The 23,456-nt window shown below is 32.4% G+C and overlaps 2 protein-coding genes across 4 annotated transcripts; one reads left to right on the forward strand and one right to left on the reverse strand.

The window, feature by feature from the left end:
• Positions 1 to 410: 410 nt before the first annotated feature.
• LOC123670827 (ras-related protein Rab-1A) lies at positions 411 to 9,237 on the reverse strand. Of its 2 annotated transcripts, XM_045604389.1 has the most exons (6): positions 8,990 to 9,237; positions 7,073 to 7,145; positions 4,695 to 4,742; positions 4,363 to 4,638; positions 2,724 to 2,932; positions 411 to 839 (listed from the first exon to the last, which is right to left on the reverse strand). In XM_045604389.1, exons 1-5 carry the CDS (start codon positions 9,001 to 9,003, stop codon positions 2,735 to 2,737), a joined length of 609 nt encoding a protein of 202 aa, XP_045460345.1. In that variant the 5' UTR covers positions 9,004 to 9,237; the 3' UTR covers positions 411 to 839; positions 2,724 to 2,734. The 2 variants fall into 2 exon arrangements, with proteins under 2 accessions (XP_045460345.1, XP_045460346.1); XM_045604390.1 differs by lacking the exon at positions 411 to 839 and having other exon boundaries at positions 2,723 to 2,932; positions 8,990 to 9,160.
• Positions 9,238 to 9,979: 742 nt separating this feature from the next.
• On the forward strand, positions 9,980 to 12,580 carry LOC123670825 (putative leucine-rich repeat-containing protein DDB_G0290503). 2 transcript variants are annotated; one of them, XM_045604388.1, is made up of 3 exons: positions 9,980 to 10,311; positions 10,367 to 10,551; positions 11,948 to 12,580. In XM_045604388.1, exons 2-3 carry the CDS (start codon positions 10,402 to 10,404, stop codon positions 12,566 to 12,568), a joined length of 771 nt encoding a protein of 256 aa, XP_045460344.1. In that variant the 5' UTR covers positions 9,980 to 10,311; positions 10,367 to 10,401; the 3' UTR covers positions 12,569 to 12,580. The 2 variants fall into 2 exon arrangements, with proteins under 2 accessions (XP_045460344.1, XP_045460343.1); XM_045604387.1 differs by having other exon boundaries at positions 9,983 to 10,311; positions 10,360 to 10,551.
• Positions 12,581 to 23,456: the final 10,876 nt, after the last annotated feature.

The following is a 23,456-nucleotide window of genomic DNA, read 5'->3' on the forward strand; positions in this document are numbered from 1 at the left end:
ATCAATAAAACTACAATGGAAACTAAATATTTTTGGTTATATTTTATTTTTTTATTTTAATTTGCTAATTATTTTGAGACCTATAAATGCTATATTGTAGAATCACATCATTCCATCTTTCAAACTTACCTTTTTTCAAAACTTAAATCTTACTGGAAGAGTTAAACACTTATTGTGGCCAGGTTTGAAACAGTAACATTAAAAAAATTTACAGTCAAAGAATTTGCAGATTTTTGAATATATATTTGCTATCAGTACAATAGAAAAATAACCAGGTTGTTTATTATTAATGATAATAAAAATATGATTTCTTTCAATATTTTAGTGATAGCATGGATTGAATTGATTTAATTATGAATTGCTACTCTCTATTTGTGAATAAAGCTTGGTAAAATAAGAAAAGTGAGAAATGAATAAAGGATGGAACTATATTTGTATTGAATGTATCAACAAAAGAATCCTTATTTCGACATACTGCACTTGAATAACAAATTTTCACACCTATGAAAACAAACTACACATTTTAAAAATCTCATTATCCTATGTAATTATTATGTATCATATTTATATCTACAAATTTGATATTAGGAGAAGGAAATAAATAAACTGGAATCTACGTGTGCAATTTTCAGAAGGAAAACTATTTTCCGACAATAAATGAGTCACAATGTACTAATTAGACCCTTCATTTTGATTTTGTATCCTTTCGTTTAAAGAAAAAATAACCTAAAATATAAAATACACGAAATAAAAAACTATTTATACAGATGGGATAGTACTATAACTAGTAGCTTCGTGCCATCATACGAAAACTTCAGAAGATTAAAATAGTCACCCACCTGCAATGAAAAAATTAAATTACAGAGAACGACGTGACAAATTCTGTTTTGAAAATTAAAGTAGAATTAATGCAATTCTGAGTGTATCAGATTTTGAAGACAAAACTGTGAAAAAGCTGGCAATAATTAAAGAGAGGAAATAAAAAAAAATGTATAAAAACCCTGGTGTTTATTGTATGTATTTTGTTTTCCTTTGATTAATAATTTCATCAAACATGAAATCAAATTACAGTGCTATTATATTTCTAGAAAGGGTATTATTGAAATTTTTGATTTTTAAGTAGCATTTTTCAGATAGAATCAAGCAATCTTATTACATATAGAATTACTGACGAAGAGATTCAAGAAGTTTTCCTTTATTTTAAAATTCCAAAAGCGTCATGACTAAAGAACTAGAATAGTAAATAATTGGATCAGGAACATTGCACAGGTCAATAATTTCAAATCAATACTTTTTAGATAAAAGTTGTTGCACCAGGGTTTCTTATAACTTTATTGCAAATACCGAAAACACCAATCAAAATGTATAAAATAAATGAAGCAAATTCAAATAAAATTCAACTTAAAATCTGATTGACAATTGTATGATAACTTAATCTATTGAAGATCTACTATTCACACACATGACAATCCTAGTTTGTCATTTCATTTGATGAAGCACTTCCCGACATTAGTACACTTTACTAGAAGTTGAACTTTTTATTCAAAATCCAATCAATTGAAAACAAAATTCGAGAAAAGCACTGACTTGGTAACAGGTGGTTTTGAGCGCTCGTCAACCGAGCGCCTATTGGAGGCTGCAGAACTCTTGTATATGTTAAAGATGTGATTTATTATGTCATTCTTGTCGGTAATTTTATCTAGATGAGGAGTTCTGATGATTTCCTCCTAACATCCGGAATATTCATGTCATTATTTTTCATATTACAAACTGAATTTCAACCTAGTCAGTTGTTGAGCAATCAACAAAAATTTTTGCACCAAGCTTGGAATCTTGAGTTTAGTAAGTTATTTGGTAAATTATATTTTTAACAGCAATATTTAAGGAACCTCAACTTTGATTGTACCCATTAAAGAACTCAACCGCGGCATTCAAGGTACAAACCTGAAATGTTCTAGGTGTTTCTGTTTGAAAGTTATCATGTTTACGGACAGACCACAGATTCGTCATCAGTGAGCCGAACCTAATCTTTTGAAACCCTCAACCCCCAGGCTGAAAATTCGAAAAAATACTGATATCTCGACGACATAATATACTGCTCTGTATGGGGAACGAGCGCTCAATAACAGTTATCACTAATATCATATATTCAGAGGCCAATGCCTATATGTCCATAAATTTTTTTTATAAAAATTCCTATAAGGATGTAACATCCAAAAATACATGGGGTATTTATAATTGATTTCAACATTGTAGTGAATATTTTTAATAAACTCATCATGGGTTTGGAGTGTTTAAATTTAAATAAAAATCACAATACACAATTTATGGTTGTCAATTACTAGCTTTAGCATATGGAATAATTGTCAGTGTTAATAAAAAGTTGTAAAGAACATATCCAAGGCCACTACAATGTTACAATCACCCCTGAGTATTTTGAAATGTTACATGCACCTATGAGCATAAAAAAGTTTTATGAACATATAGCCATTTATCTCTGAATATACTTCAACATATACATTTTGTGTCAAGAAGTTTTAGTCGTAGAATAATACTAAATTACATTTAAGTTATTAACAAACATGCTATTTTACGTTTAGGTCATTTGAAAAAAGTAAAAGCCCTAATATTTAATGTTATTTTAATGATGAAACTGAGCCCAAATATTTATTCTTTTTCTTAACACTGAATTTTGATATTAATTTTTTTTTTTAGTTACTGACCCTTTAGATTTTCAGCAGCATCCAGACTTTGTTGATTCAACTGGGCGACTCTGATCAATTTTCAATTTGCTAGCTTGGTCAGATGGTGAACATGGGGGTCCTACTCGATTCTTGATTTCTGCAGCCATAGTCATGAAGGCCTGTTCAACATTGGTAGCATTTTTTGCAGAAGTTTCCAAGAACGGAATTCCCAATTGATCGGCATATTCCTTCAAAGCAAGTAGATAATCAACAAACAGAAACATATTGGGAAATATCACATAATGGTTTATTAATTATTATTTTTCATATTTCACTGAATATATTGAAAAAATATTATGATACGAAGGTCTGAAATTATTATTAAAAAATATTAGTCGATTTGTGTCAGCATCATAAAGTTATTCTCGATTAAATATGTCAGCTTACAAGCCAAATTCTCGTCATTTGCAGAAGGTTTTAATTTTCTGCTTTAATATGACGAAATTCGCGGCTGAGACTCATCGAATGCTCTCAAATAGCTATGAAGAGGCCGCTATTAGTGAAAGAACGTGCCGAGAGTGGTTTCAACGCTTCAAGAACGGTGATTTTAACACATCGAAGACTAGCATGGCGGTGAAAGAGAGAAGGTTTTCGAAGATGCAGAATTGGAGGCATTACTTGATCAAGACTCGTGTCAAACGCAACAAGAATTGGCAGGATCATTGAGAGTGACGCAAAAAGCCATTTCAAAACGCCCGAAAGTAATAGGAATGATTCAAAAACAAGGAAATTGGGTGTCGTACGAGTTGAAGCCAAGAGATGTTGAACGGCGTTTTGTTTGTGAACAGCTGCTTGCAAGGCAAAGACTGAAGAGATTTCTGCATCGCATTGTGACTGGAGACGAAAAATGGGAACATTACGACAATCCCAAGCGCAGAAAATCGTAGGGATATCCCGGCCATGCTTCCACGTCGACGGTCAAACCAAATATTCAAGGTTCCAAGGTCATGCTCAGTATTTGGAGGGATCAACTCACCGTAGTGTATTATGGGTTGTTAAAACCGACTGAAATAATCACAGGCGATCGTTATCGAACGCAATTGATGCGTTTGAGCCGAGCATTGAAAGACAAACGGCCGCAATACAACGAGAGACATGATAAAGTGATTTTATAGCATGATATAGCATGACAATGCTCGACCCCATGTAGAGAAAGTGGTCAAGACATACTTGGAAAGGGTTGAAATGAGAATTCCTACCCCATCCTCCGTATTCTCCAGACGTTGCACTCTCGGATGATAACTTGTTTTGATCAATGGCACACGACCTGGGTGACCAGCACTTCTGGTCTTATGGAGAAGTAAAAAATTGGATCAATTAAATAGATAACAAGCTTTTTCAACGTGATAATATTTCCCAGATTTTTGAACTCTTCAAGAAGTGACAATAAAATTATGGTTGGTACAGCCTACACTGTAATATGAAATTTAGTTTTTTCAATCGAATAAAAGAAATTCATTGCAATTTTTAATTGAAGAACTATGTATTCCGCCTTTCATTCAGTATCAGTTTCATCAGTATATTGAAAAAAAAATTAATTTGCTTTATATGAAAAAAATCTGAAGCCCACAATCTTTCACAATTATTGTAAGTCAAGTTTTTTCATAAAGAAACTTACTTTTGCAGTGGTATAATCAACCACTTTTTTAGTTGTTAGATCACTTTTGTTTCCAACCAGCAATTTATTGACATTATCACATGCATAACGATCAATTTCTTCCAACCATTGCTTGACATTACTGAATGAATCTTGGTCTGTACAATCGTAGACAACAATGATACCGTGCGCACCTCTGTAGTAACTGGATGTTATGGTTCGGAATCTTTCCTGACCAGCGGTGTCCCATATTTGAAGTTTTATTGTTTTGCCATCTAAATCAATTGTTCTAATTTTCTACAAAATTAATGATGATTACACTTTGTAAAACATACTGATCAACAATAACTTACGAAATCTACACCAATGGTGCTAATATAGCTTTCTGTGTAAGTATCATCCTGCAAAGAAAAATATGAACATTAACTTAGAATTGATTGGATTAGATCAATTTAACCAATCATCTAAATACAGGCAGTTTGGATCAAGCACAATTTCTGCACTCTATAATATTTGAGTGAAAAATAAAATATTCAATAAAAAAAAAAAAAATTCAATAAAAAATATATATATTGTTCCAAACCAGAAATTGGTGTTTAGTACTTAGAAATTGAAGGGAAAGTACAGTACTTCTTTGAAGTTTATTGAATTATAGACAGCAGCACTGTTATTGACACCAACAGACAAGGATATTTTCTTAAAACTGTTATTATTTGGTATTAAATTGTTGCTCATGAGTCTATCAGAGGTAGTGGGAGCATTATCATTTTTTGTTTTCGATCTCGAATTTTAAATTTTCTACTCGCAAATGGCATTTCAAATAATTCTAAAAAACTTTGGTTTCGTATTCTTTGGTATATCAGCATATCCTTGTTACAGCCTTCACTTCTACAAGACATATCCGACTGTGATGAAATTTGGTGTAGATATCCACAATCCAGTTAACAATTTTAGGTTTTCTAGATAAAGGGTACGCGTTGGGCATGCGCAAACATGAAATTCTTGGGAAAATTGTTATGGGTATTACAACCGATAGTAAGTGATTTCAAGGAAATTTTAGCTCTTTTTGATATACTAAGGCGAAATTTGGATCTTCAGGTATTTCAATAATTCGCATTCTACCAGTACGATTTTTGCATTGGCATTTAGGTTGTCTAACCATGTATCCCAACATCCTTGTAAAAATCTTAACTTCCACAATTTTTTTACGATTCCAATGAAATTCGGTATGCCTATCCACCTTGGATCGTGGATGGTCTTATATGAAATTTAACAATTCTGGGTTGAACATGCATGAAAGAGAAATTTCCGGAATTTCCATATCTCTGAAAATTTGTATGGATATTTGGATCAAAATGGGTTTCATGAAAATTTCAAGTGTTTCTGATGTCCTGCCCATATGTTAACGTGAAATAACTGGGATCTCAAAATTTCACATTCTACCACTCTGATTCCTCAATAGTGCAGGTGAACTGACTTAGTCATAAGGGCTGTTTTGGAGAAAGATAATAAAAGTTTTGTGGTTGGTGATATGAACTTAGAAATTCTACAAAAAAAACTGGCCATTAATGTGAATGATTATAAAATAAAAAAATATATTATCTATACAATGATGGTATAATAAGTAACACCCCCAAACCATTACACCAATAGTCCTGTGGACAAAAGCATACCAAACATCAAAATAACGATTGACTTGAACCTTTTGATATTATATTGTCATGTGAAATTCTTGGGCTACTTGAATTTCAATGGGATTCTTAATAATTGTATGAGACAAGGAAATTTTTTTCTACATGCATTTCTCTCAGTACATCACTGATACTTTGTATTAGTCTTTTAGAGTTCACCAAAATTTAAACATTATTGACACCTACCAAGAGGTAGAAAATAGGGCATCTTAAATATCTGACAGTATGTTTGCGTATGTGAGAGAGGAAGAATGCAGTTATTGGTTTCAATCTCAAGATTGTATTTTATTTTCATTAATAAATTCTTCCACGAGTGTGCTCATGATAAATACTTCCTTCTAGTCACAAGAATTCTGGATTTTACTAAAGTATAAGATGTAAGGTGTGTTTTAACAGGTGTAAGAAACAGATTTTAGGCTATTGTGCATGATAAAAGTGATTTGAAATTGGTTTATTACATGTGTGATAACAAACCAACACCGTTCTGATGTGCAGTTTGACAAATAGTCTTTATATACTAGGAATATAAATCTACTGTTATTCTTCATCTGTTTCAACATATAGCTCCATCTATTTCTATTAATAAAGTGGGAATATTAAAAAGTATATATGAGATTTTTAAAAAGTAAAGCTCTCATAGACCTCAGTGTCATACTTCCAAAAGCTTCTTTACATAAAGACAGATAGCTACTGTTTATATTATTCTTATATTTTGGAGATTTAGGTCTTAGTTACCAGGATAATGAGTGAATGTCTAAATTAATTTTCTATATTGGAAATCAAAATAGGTGTTGGGTTTCTTGTTTAGTAGTTGTTCAGTTACTTCCTTTGTAATGTCTTTTTCATAGTTTTTCTAAAACTAGAAGGATGATTAGTATGTAATTTTTATTTTATATGGAGGAGATGAAGCTTGGTTTCGTTAATGATTTTTTTTGTTTCAAAAGAAGGAAAAAATATTTGATTGAAGCAATGCCTGTAACTTTCAATGAGGTGTCCATCACATACATATTTAATGAATGAGTTCAGAGCGATATACTCACCGCAAATCGAAGCAAAAGACATGACTTTCCTACTCCTGAATCGCCAATAAGAAGAAGTTTGAACAGGTAATCGCTGAAAAACAATAATATATCAAAGATTTGTGAAGACTAAGAAAGTGAATAAAATTAAACTGTTAAAAAAAACAAGGTAAATGTAAGTTTTTGTTAATTTATAGGGGATATTCATTAAATAAAACTTTTGTTATAAATGAAGTGCACATAATGAGCTACAAATTTATTAACTATTGCAACTATTGTTTCTAGTACTTAGTACTGTATTATATGGAAATTAGATATAAGTATCCCCACTGAAGTTTTAGTAAGCACATTCTATTGAACAATTTGTAAAATGCTTGTAAAGATTTTGTAGATAAGAGAGTGGTTACTACAATTTCATTATACTATGTCTATTGTGAACTTGTGCAATTTTTTATCACAGAGTTCAAACTAGCTCATTGATGTTTCCTAAAGGACTTCAAAGAATGTTTCATAAAGTCACAATTTCAGTGCTAGAGAATGAGGTACCATTATATTTATTTATTGCTAATAAACTGACTTATTCTTTACCCTTGATTTCCTACCAATGAAAATTTTGTTGTTGTTGCCCATTTTTAGAATTCAATTGAAAAAATTAAAATGACTTTCAAACTGATGCCATGGAAAGATGAATCATTCAAAGAAAATTGGCTATTAAAATATCTTGTGACATTTGTGTTACTTCTTTTCTGCATTTTATTGTTGACATGTTCAAATATTTTATTTGGGGGGGGACTTTAAATTACATCTCTGAATTGGTTTAAGCTGATGATATCAGATCTGATTTCCTTTTGTTTCAGGTGGTTTTTGTCTTCACAAACATTCTTTTATATTCATCTTGAAAGCCTACTCCAAGAGAACCACAGTGAGCACAATTCAAGACTACACAAACTACTTAACAATAGAAAACAATAATCACAGGATATCAAGAAGAAATTCAACTTACAAGGAAGAAAGAGAAAATGAAACATGAAATGTTTTAACAGTACAGTTTTTGAAATATTATCCATGTTACAATTATGAAATTATTTCTTCAATCAACATTAAAATTTTTTAGAGTGATTTGATTCTTTCTATTGATAGGATGTTATAATAACATAGGAATTAAGAGGTATATACTGAAATGTTCAAATGATTGGGAAATATATTGTTCAATAATGGTTATAGCAAAGTCTATTGCCATTATTTATCAATAATCTTTCAGTTGTTAGATAGTAAGAATAATACATTCTTTCAAAGATATCATATCAATAATACTAATATAATAATAATAATAATAGAATTATTTAAGTAATCGCCCTTCCTTTAAAATAATCAAATGAAAACTTATAGGTATATTCTATATACAAATAATATAGTAATTCTCTAAATACTTATGAGTTGTACACAACCTACACATGGCAACCCTGAAATGCATATTGGTTGATTTATAATTAAATAAAAGAATTGATTGAACCAAGATCTAACATTTTGAAATGAGGACAAAGAAACATTACGCCCCTTCATGACTGTCAAAAAATATATCTTTGGGAATTACCTTACAACGAATATATAGACATGATGGATTTCAAACATGAAAATTTAAAAAATAGATATACGAAGGTATGCAAATGGATGAATCATTAAAAGGTGCCAATTTCAAATGACGTAGGTAAGATTGAATTTAAGTACTTCTAACATAAAATGAAAAGTAAACCCGTGACATGTAGATGAGTAAATTTTATTTCACATTGGTTGAATCCAATTTGAAGGAAAAAAATAGTCTTCAATGTTGGATGAGGAAACATTAAAATATTTCCATGGAATGCGCAATTAACGTCAAAATACACCTTCCTACCATTGTTGAGTAAAATGAAAACATCAAATGGAATCGATACTTACTATTCAGGATTCATTTTCACAAGTTGTATTTTATAATGTTTTAATAGTTCAAAAAGAAAGTTAGAGTATTGTTTACGTCCAAGAAACTACACTACTACTTATAAGTTGAAAAACTGTTCTCTTGTAAGAAGACAAATGGCTGCACTACGTTATCAAACCACAGACGAATTGACAACTTGGCTCACATAGAAAAAAATGTAATCTGTTTTTATCTATAAGAAGTGTAGCTGCGTTCAGTTCAGTGCTTTCGCATACTGGCAGAGATATCTCTGCATTCTGACGAGGTTGCGGTCAGCAGGTCAGCTCGGAAAAAGGAGAGTCCAAAGGACCAACAATATCCTTGTGACAATAGAAACCGATGCAAATTTGAGTTTTCAGATAGACTCAGATGCTGAAGCTCAAAAAAACCTCAACACGCTCTATTAGTGATGACGTCACACACCGCTCAGTTCTCCTGTCAGTGTTCGGAATCCAAACAAACAAACTGTCATTCAAATTAGTACGTTGTCGTTGAAGAAATTGGCTTATTTTGATAAATAAGATTATTTAAGGAACGTTTTTACTATTAATTGATAGACAGAAGGCACGAGATTAATGCCAGTAAGTTCGAACTTGAAGTTCAACTAATAAACACGGCTTTTTACAAAATCTGGGGAATGATACAGGATTCAAACTTACTGGTATTAGGGCCAGTTGCACCATTTGCCTAAACATTGATTAAAAATTCAAACGTTGATTACTCTATGATTTCTCAAGAGAAATCAGGAATTAATCAATGTTTATTCAAATGGTACAACTGGCCCTTAACCTCGTTCCTTCTGTCTATCAATTAATACTAAAATCGTTCCTCAAATACTCTTATTTATGAAAATAAGCCAATTTCTTCAATGACACCGTACTAATTTAAATGACAATTTATTTGTTTGGATTCCGAATACTGACAGTAGAACCAAAAATGGCAGTGTGTGACGTCACACTAATAGAGCGTATACATAGACCTAATATTGATATTACGTCTATGAGCGTATAGGATAGCTCATTCTTCAACTTGTTTTAGAATACATTATCGAGTAATTTTGGGTTCTCCACATAGACCTAATATCAATTTGAATAATTTGATAGCGATAGGTCAATGCATAGATTAACGAAGTATATGGTTTTTCAGATTGATGGAAATGGAAAACGAAAATAGAATAATTTACAAAAAAATTGAACAAAATCAGAATGTATATAGAATTCAAGTCTCCATTGGTATAAGTTGCCTTTCTCTGATAATATTGCATGAAATTAATGAAGAATTACAAATTTACAAAACAGCAATGGTATAGTAGAAAAAAATGGATTTGTAGTTTTTTATGATCATAATATAGATTCTAGATCAACACTTGAAGAAACAGGCTGAAGAATTGTGTATGAACCTGAAGGAATACTGGGAAAAATTAATTTCTTTTTTCGAAAATACGTGTAAAGCTAAATTTCATATTGATAAGAATGTTCTTACTATAACTGAAGATGTTAATGAGCATGTTCATGTTAAATACTTCTGTTGCAATCTTGAGAAGGTGAGTAAGTGAAATTAAGGAAACATTTGATTACTGGAGCTTTTACGTTTGAAAATTCAATTATTTTTGAAGAGATGCTAATTCTGAAAATTGTTTCTAGCTTATCAAAGAGCACTTAAATTATGATTTACCTGATTTATTTTTAGTTTGCACTAACTTATAAGTCAGTAAGGAAAAAATGATTGGTAGGTAGATCATGAAATTTTCAGGGTATTTTCAGTTACCAAATACAGAATGACACTTTGGTGGTTTATCATTACTGATGAGTTTGTATCCTTTGATCATTGAAGATATATATTCTCACTAGTTACGTATTGCTCTCAGTTAAAATTGATAGGTCTTTCTCTAAGGTAACAAACAAACATAGTAACAACACTGGTAATGCCTTCAAAGTACAATAATTTCTCCTCAATTACACAAGCTCCGAGTATCTTAGAGGAAATGACAACCAGAATAATTTTGCTACTTATTACCTGTATTCATAAACTATATTTTCATCTATGATTGAGTGTCCTTATGAGATCTTATGCACAACACTTTGAATTGTTTACAGAAAAATAAATGGTGGAACTCTTAACAAACATTACTTTCCCATAATGTTGGTCATAGGCAAATGAGTTGAGCCATTACTTGATTCTTGCATGAAACTAATGATACCTATTATATATTGTAGAAGTTTCATTGGTTCAAATGCTGATATACAGAGAGGAATGGTCTCTTGAACCATTTCGCTCTCCTATATTTTGTTAGATACTTTTTTAGGTTATACTTTATATTTTTTGTTGTTGATCATTTGACATTGTTATTCATTTTATTTGTATTTAAGGTATTCTGTTGCCCATAAATATGCATATACTGATGGCTTAACCAGCTCTTGTAAATGGCAGTTTGGCTATTTGGTTAAAACTAATAGTTCAATAATTGTGTTCAAAACGCAAAATTTCCATTGATTTTAACACCAATCAAAACATTAAGTTAAACTTCAAATTCTGTATAACACTTGAACCACATCAGGTAATTGAAAAGATTGGTGTTAAATTATTGAAGTACCTATTTGTCACAGTTGCAAACACACTTTTCTGTTTTCCAGTGGAATATGGTGTTTCCAGTTAACAGAAATCTTTTATCAATCCTAGGTTGTAAGACTCAGAGAATCATTGTGCCATAGCCGTCTTTATTATCCATAAAGGAAGCTATGATTGTGCTGTAAAACTTCTACACCATCTTTCATTCTATTACATTACATTTATGTATCTTATCATTCATAAGGATGTTAGAATGACATTATACACTTTGAACATTAATAATTATTAATAATCTATCTATATTCTGAGGTCTTTACATATATGTCTAGAATACTATGAATTTTTCATCTCAAAAGACTTTTTATTTACAGGTTAGATATTCTTATATAGGAAGTCTAATTGATGATTTGCAACTTCAAAAATCAAATGCAGAACAACTTCAGAGAAATGTTGTTCAATATGAACAAAAGTTGAATGAATTAGTTGAAAGGAAGAAAATTGATGAACAAACAATGTTGAGTAACTTTGTGTTGCTTCTGAATGAAAAAAAAAGAAGAATTCAACATCTTAATGAATTGCTTGAAGTATACAGCAAGAATCCATCTTTAGCAGATCCTGTGACAGTAAACACTAAGCAAAATAATAGAAGGAAAATTAAAAAAATTAAATTAGATGAACAAGTTTCCAAGGTGAAAGAGGAAATTTCAGAAACAAGTTCAGATTCTGATATAAGTAATGATCAGCATACTTCTGATCCAATCAGCAAGTCTGACTTCTTTTATGAATCTCCATCTGAAGTAGATTCATCAATAATCAAACTCCCAACCTTGGATACTTCTGAAAATTATGCAAATATTTTACCAAGCACTAGTAAAATGATAGATTCAAATATAAATCCCAAGGATGAGGATAAAACGGCAATAATTGTATCAGCTGATTCTCAAACAATTAATATTAATACTCAGGAAATGATACAAGAATTAGTAAAATGAGTACAAATCTGATTTTATATGTTTTTTTTGCTAGCACATTAAAATGTGTATCATTCCCCTTCCTTGCAGATCAAATATTCATAAAGAAAATTATAATTTGGAATATGATGCATATCTACAGGCTGACCAGAATAAAATAATCCAGTATAATAGACTATTTTATATTTGACATAAAATAACGATTAAAGGTTTACTCATACTGTTACTGCTTTGGGTATATGCCACAACGTTCGCACCATTCCCACCGTAAGCACCCTAACCCTATAAGTGCTTTCCAGCCAACGTCAAGAGCTCCTCGGTACAGCACCGAAGCGCACTTGTAGTGTTCTAGTAAACAGGGCGTCGAGCCCTCGCGTTACCTTCCCCTTTCCCCTGAAGCACCCCTCGCATTTACGGGACTTCGAGCCCTGACAGGTGTGAGAGAGAAAGAAGACCGTTACTTCGCATAAAAGGTGCTCCAGCCAAAGTCAGGAGCTCCGAAGCGCACTTGTAGTGTTCCAGTAAACAGGGCGTCGAGCCCTCGCGTTACCTTCCCCTTTCCCCTGAAGCACCCACCGCATTTGCGGGACTTCGAGCCCTGACAGGTGTGAGAGAGAAAGAAGACCGTTACTTCGCTTAAAGTAGGAGACAGCTGTAGAACGCTGGTTTGTTTACGTTTAATTTGACAGTTTCGTTTTGGCGCGTTCCACTCATAGCAAGGGCTCGAAGTAGGGATGTGTGGTTCGTTCAATTTCGACGACCCGGGTCGAACCAGATCAATAGCTCTGACGACCCGGTTCAAAAGACCCGTTCAATTGACCCAATGGTTCTTTTCAGCTCACTAGCTCAGATCGAACCATGCACGATTTGCGCATGATTCAAAGATCCGTAGATCTGGTTCTTTCGTTCCTTCTTTTCTTTACCTGGTCAAGTTAAGGTTAAGAATGTTTTTGTTAAGTTAAGATCACCTTTGTATTTGTGGATCGGTATGTTTTTAATAGGATCGAGAATTCGTGATAATGATATATTCGAGACATGATAATAAACATAAAGGAGATAATCCATTATCAAGAAGTTATAAGTTACCGAATTGGCCGAATATAATGAATTGAGTTAATTGAGTTGAGATCTGATCCATGTAATGATTATGAAAAAATTTCATAAACCAATTTATGTCTCGTTCAAATTGAATGATTGCGGATTATTCGAGGTTTTAGCTACTAATAAATCATGAATGTATAGTTTTAACTAAACCTACATTCATGTTTCTGAAAAATTTTTATCGAAAAATAATAAACAATATACATTAACACATTTTCAAGATATCATAATTGGTAATAGTCATGAGAGGGAGCCATTACAGACAGTTACTATCTATCATTTTTGTTCAAAACCGGGTGCCCACTGCCGAGCCGATGATTCATCTGCGAAATTGATGTATTTTATTACTACCAGATGTTTCTTTGCGGTCAACCCATCCGAAATAGTCTACCTAGACTAGAATAACGAACCATTCCATGGATCTTTCGATCTTTGGGACCTAAAAGATCCACAGATTGAATGAACTGAACGTGAAAGTTTGACTCATCTGGATCGGTGAGAACGAACGAATCATTTTCAGCGAGACGACCCGATCGAACCATTCGTTTTGAAGACCCGGGTCTTTTGATCCGTTCGTTCGTGAACGACACATCCCTAGCTCGAAGATCTAGTGCGCCGAGCCCCGGGGTGACACGCACCTGACTGGAAAGCAGCTTATGTCTTACGTGAGCGACTAATGTTACGACGCGAACTTTATGTAATGCGCGAGCGATGCGAGCTGCGCGACTTTCAGTGTCCTACGTTGAAATCTACAAACACGACACGGCGAGACAAATATGATTGTGCATTGAGGAAGATCAGCCGCGCGAATTTCCCGCGGATTTATCAAATAATTTGATCGCGCGCAACAGTTTTACGACGGCACGTATGACAGCGTTTTTATATTCTAACGCTGTGTCCTACGTGAGCGAATTATTGCGAGCGATTAGAGCGACGCGACCAAACGCGATATATCAAACCTTGGAATATAATAGCGCTGTCCTACGTGCAGTCGTATCGGTCGTAAAACTGTTTCGCGCTCTGTCGGTGATCAAATTATTTGATATTTCCAAGTGGAATTCGCGCGAACTTCAGTAGTTCTTGATGATGACCGCTCTACAATGAATGATTCAAACGAAGTTTTAATACTGGCTGTTAGAAATTCCAGTATACTCTGGGACAAGACTGATAAAAGATATCATAATCAACTGTTGGTGGATAGAGAATAGAGTAGAATTGCCGATGAACTGGGTGAAACAAGTAAGATTGACGAATTAACTATAGTATTATATACACTGAGAGAAGTGTTTATTTGATATTATCGAAAATGCATTATAGTTAATGAATCATTTATTGGATCTATCGTCAAACAAATATTAGTTTCATGGAAATAAATAATTTATTTGAAATCCCACCAATAATCATCATTTATTATTACACTTCATTTATTTACGCATAACTTATATTAATGATGCTGAAGAAATATCCATTTGAAGGAAATAAATATAGTTGAGGTTAATATATCAATGAGTAATAATAAATAAATCTTATTTATATGTAATATGTATCCATGCAGATTGAAAAAAATATTTCAATTCAGTAAAGGTTAACGTATTTCTTAGATTTTTTTTGACTGTTTCTATATAGTCAAATGTTCACTATATAGTCAAATGTTGTAGGAAGCAATCTACAATAACTGTGGAATAAATTTAGAGAAGTCCTTAATTGTTTATATAAGTGGTGAAACTCTCCAAAATTCATTCGTTCCAAAAAAATTTTATTTGTTGGATTTCTCTATCTTCCCATTTTTCTGCGTCTTACAATTAGCATTTTTAAAGCCACATTTTCACATATGAATAATTTACGTTTTCTTGACCACCTCATTATAACTGTTTCTCCACAAGCGTATGACAACGGACTGATCTTCCGCAATGCACAATCCCAACCCAACCCAACCATATTTATGTCGCGTTTGTAGATTTCAACGTAGGACAAAAAAGTCGCGCTGCTCACATCGCTCGCGTAGTACATAAAATTGGCGTCGCTCGCGTCGTAACATTAGTCGCTCACGTAGGACATAGGGTAATACTGTTTACGACTCTAACTGAGAACTGATTCATAACACAGCAACGTTGCCGGAATTATCAAATTGTAGGTAGTATTGAAGAATCTGGTGATTCGTTGCGAATTTATACAGTAGGGGCAGCACTATACGACGGTCGATTATTCTTTTTTATTACGAAGTGATTTCAGCTCTTTTGAAATGTTTTTCTGTAGTTTTTTTTTTACGAATAATTTTAAAATAAATCAGTGATAAGCCCTTTCATCCATATCATCAATTCCTTTGCGGAAAACGAAAAGTTACCAACTTTTTTTTTTGTTTTTTCATTCGCAAATTAAAAATAGCCCGTCCCTGCCTTTCAGATCATTGTTTGAAGAAATTATCAGAAAACCCCATACAAATCGGTGATCTGCAAGAATAGTTATTCCCCTTTAAGTTTTGAACTGACCAGTCAAGTGGTACCATTCCCTCTTAAGAACTAACACTAACACCAGAAAGTTGACCAACTTTTATGGTGGATTTATGCACCGTACCTCAAGACTAAGAACTAAGAACTAAACCTAAGAATTCAGTGGTGTTTATTCATGGTGGATTTATGCACCGTACCTAAGAACTAAACCTAAGAATTCAGTGGCGTTTATGCACTCTCTAGTTAGTTCTTAGTTAAGGCATGCGCAAGTGCTCGAATTACTTTCTATTTGTTCTATACTTTGATGTTTGACGTTGATATTTATTGTGAAAAAATTGAATTTAATTTTTTCAAATACTCCTTATACTTTTCATCGATAAACACGAATAAAGAACATAAAATGATAGAAACTGGTACTCGTTAATATTGAAATTCTATGCGGCGCACGTGTACTTCTATATTTTACCTGAGCCCTCAGTTCTTAGTCAACAGTTGGCCTGCTAGTGTTAGTTCTTAGGAAACGTGCATAAACGCCCTCATTGATTTGTTAGTGTTCAATTCTTAGGTCTTAGTTCTTAGCTACAGTGCATAAATCCACCATTAACTAAGGGCTTAGGTAAAATATAGAAGTGCGCGTGCGCCGCATAGAATTTCAATATTAACGAGTACCAATTTCTATCATTTTATGTGCCATTATTCGTGTTAATCGATGAAAATTATTAGGTGTATCTGAAAAAATAAATTTAATTTTTTCACAATCAATATCAATGTCAAACATCAAAGTATGGAACAAGTAGAAAGTGGTTCGAGCACGTGCGCATGCCTTAACTAAGAACTAACAAGAGAGTGCTTGAACGCCACTGAATTCTTAGCAGTGTGACCAGATTTAGTAGAAATCTACTTTTTTAGTAGATTTTTCGCATTTTCATGGAGTTTTTAGTAGGAAGAAATCCTTTGGTAGATTTTAGTAGATTTTGGTAGTTTCAAAAAATATAACCGAGACGGTTGGGAATATGGAAATTCGGATGTCTAGACTGTTTCTATGAATCAATTCATTGTTCATTCTCATTGAGGTTCTATGTTCTACGTATTTCTAGAAGAATGTACCTACTCAAACATAATAAAATCATAAAAGTTCTTTGGTGGCTGTCGGCTGAGAATAAATAGGAAGAATGATGAAATATCCGAAGGGTGCCTCATTAAAAACAGATGGTGTGTAAACTTCCGTTGAAAATATACCATTATCTCACATTTGGTATTCTATTTAGTGGAAAAAATATGTCTAACTGGAATTTCATCGACAAATTTGGGTGGCTGCATATTTCAGATTTCGATTGCCAAATGCAAGAGAATATTTTCGGCTATTAACCGCATCAAAACAAAAAATAGAAACAGATTTCTAAATAAAAATATTGCATTATTATAACATGCTAAAGGACTTAAAGAGATAGGTGATTGTTGTCGTTTTCAACCTACAAAAAATATGCTCGATTCGATGGATAGTGAAAATTTATATATGAATGTTAAAGACGAGGATTTGACTGCAGATTGATACTGATTTTTCAATTATTTTTTTTATGTTCAACTGTAGTATTTCATTTCTTTATTTAATGTTATTTTTATTCGAAAGATTTCAGTTTTTATTATTTATATCATTTTGTTTATTCAATATATAAATTTGTTTGTTTATATTTGCTATTTTGATCCTATTTGTTTTTGTTCGGTTTTTTTTTCTTTTTTTTTTGTCGTTTAAATTTTGAAATAAAATCTTGTTTTATTTTCGAATCTGTACGCATCTGTACTGTTTATCCTATTCATGAAGTAAAATTTAACCATAAGGGACATTAGATTAAAGTGTATTCTGAATAATGTTAAAATCTAATGCAACGCCATCTGCGAAATTTTGTCAAAAAATATATTAGTAGAATTTTAGTAGATTTCTGAACGGTGTTGGTAGATTTTTAGTAGATTTCTGCGGCAAGTTTAGTAGATACAACATATTTCAATCTGGTCACGCTGATTCTTAGGTTTAGTTGTTAGGTAAGATGCTTGAAGAGTTGAAATGGAAATGTTAATGCTCATAATAAAACCCAGATTCAAAACATTCCTTGATTCATAACTAATCAACATCACAACATATTTCATCAGATTAAAGCATACTGAATAGAATGTATTAGCCTGTGAAAGCAATATGCCTCAGAGCCTAGGGTCTCAGTGAGTAACTTATGATAACCATAATTGAAGAAATCCATATCTTTCAAACCGGCCCGACATATATTGCATCAATCAGTAAATCGAAAAAAACCCGCAAGTCGGATAAAAATCCACCGATTAGCAACACTGGTATCCTAATAGCACTTACTATTTCCTCAGTCTATTTCTCAAAATATTTGGGCTACTTCTTCTGAAGACAACACATATAAAATTTTAAAAATATCATAAATTTTCTTTTGTGTTTTTATTTATTACAAATTTTGAATTCCCTAAAATTCAGTTAAACTTGTAGCTACATTATATCGAATGTAAATTTAATTATCTATAATATTATTGATATAATATCAATCATAAAAACTCAGGAATAGAAATTAAAAAATATTTTCTTTTAGATAACACTCAATGAAATTCACCTTCTTCTGGAAGAAATTTCAGATATCATGAAAATCTGTACCATACAGTTCCTAAATGTGAATCGTTTAGCTATTTCAATACAATTCTGATCCGAATATCTCAATATTTTTCTTTAAAAAAAATTAAATGTGCGTTATTCCCATAGCCATATTAAGCTATTTCAATACTATTTTCATCTGAATAACTCAATATTTCTCATTAAAAACGCCTTATTCCCATAGCCATTTCAACAATCAAGTCATGCAAAAAACTCAGTATTTCTCCAAAAAAAATTAGAAACGCGTTTTTCTCATAGTATATTCGCATGTGTTGCCAATAATTCAATGACTCCATCCTTCCCAACACCTCTCTTTCTTTGATAGTCTGCAAAGCGATACAAGTAGAAGCCACGTGAGGGCCAGTCCATGTTGTTATAGGTCTATGGAAGAATCTGATCGCAGGTTAATATTCATCTTGGGAAATTCTTCATTCTATTGAAACTATGTAAGAAATGAGGTATATTTATTTATTACTAATTAATTAAAAACATTGTATTTTACGAGAGTTTATTTACTGTATATTGTTTACATAAGAAATCTACTAAAATAACTCATAAAATGGAAATTATTTCTTAAAAAAATTATGAAACTAGCTTGTTTTCATTTTCTTCTTGAGAAGACATACCGCCTGCTTCCTCTGGTCTGTTTCCTGTGACGTGGATTGCCAGCTATCTCACCATTGCTTTGGTGGTCATCTAATGGGTCTTCTTCCGAGGGGTTCGTTGTCCCTGGTGATCTTTGCCATTCTGTCTAGGCTCATTCTGTCCACATGCTGGTTCCATCTGACCACATCGTCCACTTGGCACTTCTCTCTTATAATATAATTTTTCTGTCTGTCCGACAGTTTGTATCTTGTTATTGTTCTTAGGATCTTCATTTCAGTTGTTCGCAATACCCTCTTTGTTGTAGATATTTCGGCTATGGTCTCCGCTCCATTGATAGTTTTCATTTTGAAATATAATAATTCACTTATATTCTATATTCAAGTTAAATATCGATTTTGTAATATTAATCCTTACTAAAGAACAATTAACCACGCCACTGGAATGTTTACTGCACCTCTATTTGTCAATTTTGCGGGTTTGTTGTTTTCCTACCTCACTTTATCATCTTACTGATGCAACTTATATGTCTTTTAAGAGTTTCTCACGAGCTTTAAACATACAGTGACATTTATATTCTTTTTCATTCAAATGGACAGAATCCATTTTTTTTTTTTTTTCTATTTTATTTGTGCTCAGCAGTCATGCTATGTACACATAATCACGTAGTATATAGTAATGCATTGTCCACCACCAGACATGTACAACATCCATGACCTAGCCGGGATTCGAACCCAGTACCTTCAGAATCCATATTAATTTTTAGGTAAACTTTCCAGTTGGCTGCATAATCACATAAGTAATTCTTTTATGTTCAAATAGACAGAATCTATATGCTTTTCGAGGTCATTTCCTGATTCTATATGCTTTTTGAGGTTATTTTTCTGATTAGCTGCATACTCATGTAAGTCACATTTATGTTCTTTTTAATTCAAATGGACAGTATCTATATGCTTTTTGAGGTCATGTTTATGATTGGCTGCAAACTCACATAAGTGACATTTATATTCTTTCTCATTCAAATGGACAGAATCTATATGCCTTTGAGGTGAAACTTATGCTTGGCTGCATAATATGTTCACTTTTATTCAAATGCACAGAATCCATATGAATTTTGAGATAACTTTCTGGCTGGCTGCATAATCACATAGGTGTTATTTATGTTCTTTTTTATTCAAATGGACAGAATCTATATGCTTTTTGAGGTGAAACTTCTGGTTGGCTGCATAATCACATAAGTGACATTTATGTTCTTTTTTATTCAAATGGACAGAATCTATATGCCTTTTGAGGTTATGTTTTCGATTGGCTGCAAACTCACATAAGTGACATTTATGTTCATTTTTATTCAAATGGACAGAATCTATATGCATTTTGAGGTTATTTTTCTGATGGGTTGCAAACTCACATAAGTGACATTTATATTCTTTCTCATTCAAATGGACAGAATCTATATGCATTTTGAGGTTATTTTTCTGATTGGCTGCAAACTCACATAAGTGACATTTATGTTCTTTTTTATTCAAATGGACAGAATCTATATGCCTTTTGAGGACATGTTTCCGATTGGCTGCAAACTCACATAAGTGACATTTATGTTCATTTTTATTCAAATGGACAGAATCTATATGCATTTTGAGGTTATTTTTCTGATGGGTTGCAAACTCACATAAGTGACATTTATATTCTTTCTCATTCAAATGGACAGAATCTATATGCATTTTGAGGTTATTTTTCTGATTGGCTGCAAACTCACATAAGTGACATTTATGTTCTTTTTTATTCAAATGGACAGAATCTATATGCCTTTTGAGGACATATTTCCGATTGGCTGCAAACTCACATAAGTGACATTTATGTTCTCTTTTATTCAAATGGACAGAATCTATATGCTTTTTGAAATTAAACTTCTGGTTGGCTGCATAATCACATAAGTGACATTTAAATTCTTTTATGTTCAAATGGTCAGAATCGATATGCATTTTGAGGTTATTTTTCTGATCGGCTGCAAACTCACATAAGTGACATTTATGTTCACTTTTATTCAAATGGACAGCATCTATATGCCCATCGACATTGCTTTTCTGGTTGAAAGCAAACTTTCCTCTTTCATATTCAAGAGACAATCTCATTCCATTCTCATCAGTGTAATGATGAACAATATCCATGATTTCATTTTTTTTATCCTCAATCGTGTACTGAAAACTAGAACCAAAAAAATAATAAGCATTTTCAATTATAAGAGATTTGAAGATAAAACAATTTCAACAAACACTGGAAATTTACATTCAAAAGTGTTCTTCTAAAAAATCGAATTTTCATAATGATATTTCAATGGAATATTTCACAAAATGTGATATCTTTATAAAAAGTATTGTTGCTTGACTACTTTAATTTTCCTAGTTAGAGGATTTGAAATAGAAATTTTAATATCACATAATATAATTGATTAGACTTTATTTCATAGGAACTATTGAAATCTTCAAGATCTTATCTACACAATTTCAAAATAAATATATTTTGAAAATTATCATCTTGCGAAATAGAGAAAATAATATTGAACAGTTCATGTTGAACCTTCATGGTGAGCACATGTGAATAATTTCAACGTGCCTTGAGAATTTCTTCAAAGTAGTGATTATTATGAGTAAACAAATTCGATAAAATAAAATTTCTAAGCGGATTCCTGCTAGCGCCGCAGTCTTCGACTTCTCTACAGATCAGAAATGTCCCAGGTCAGCGGCACTTCTACTTATACCTCTTCAGGAGAAGAAGTACCTAAAAACCAGGAAGATTCAAAGCGTAAAAGACGAAAGAAAAAGTCAACCAAAAACGCCATAGATACAAAGAAAAAATCCCATAGTAATCCATAGTAACGAGTACCATTTTTTTCCTTTTATGTTCCGTTGTTCGTGTTTATCAATGAAAAGTATTCGGTGTATCTGAAAAAGTCCTCAAAAGTAGTTCGAGGACGTGCGTTTTCCTTCACTAAGAACTAAAATATAATCAAATAATTAAACTTTCGAAATCGCAAAAACACATCTACTTAACTGAAGAGACAATAAGCCATGTTCTTTCTAGAAATAAAATAAAGTTAAAATTTGGCCTACAGTATAAAGAAAAAATAATGAATGCTTACTCCAAGTCAAATGTGCTTCCTTTTTCATAGCTATCATCAGCTTCTCCCATTTCCATCTTTACTCTGTGATGATTATTTTCATCTAGGAAAATTTTTGAGTATGTTTCCATTTCTGACTTCAACACTTCGTAAATTCTCAATTGTAAAAATAAATATGTACAATTACAAATCGAGAACTGATTGTTTTGTATAATCTCTACTGTGTACGATAGCATGAAGCTTGTCTGTTTTCGCAGAGTAAAAAGATAATATACCCACGACACTAACGAAGAAATAACAACACAGATACAGAATCTGTGAATAACAACTTTACAACCATAGACAAATTTATGTAAAGAGGCCATGAAATTCTTCTTCTTCTTCTTATATCCTTTACTATGTGCTAGGACTCAGCCATTCGCACATAGGCCATGAAATTAATAAATTATTAGATCAATGAAAAAGGCGAATTGGGACATAGAACCACCGATTCTTCTTCTATCCTTTACTATGTGCTAGGTCGAATTCCATCCGCAGATCATAGACCATTAGGTCTATGCCGCAGATCAAACAAATAGCCTAGACCACAGATTAGTTTTTGTTAGAACCATAGAACTTCAGAATAATCATAGACCTAATAGAGAGTTATTGCAACTAAGATGTCTAAAAACATGGTGAAGGCACTCGTCAATTTTTTAATGGAATGACATTCGACCAAATTGAAAATATTAGTTTTATTTCGGGCGGCGCCGCAATGTCATACTTGTCATTTTGATCTTTTTTTCCTTTGATTTTGATTGGATACATTAATTAAAACCTGATTCTGGCCTATCAAAAGCGATGTGTAACCGAGTATGATCGTGCAAAGTCGTGAAACAAAACACAAAACGTTTACTAGAATGAATTCAAATATTTGAAATAGAGAGAGACGATAACATTATTATTATAGGTCTATGGTCTATGCACAATCCA

The sequence above is a fragment of the Harmonia axyridis genome, chromosome 1 (assembly GCF_914767665.1).
Source record: "Harmonia axyridis chromosome 1, icHarAxyr1.1, whole genome shotgun sequence".
Taxonomy (NCBI): Eukaryota; Metazoa; Arthropoda; class Insecta; order Coleoptera; family Coccinellidae; genus Harmonia; species Harmonia axyridis.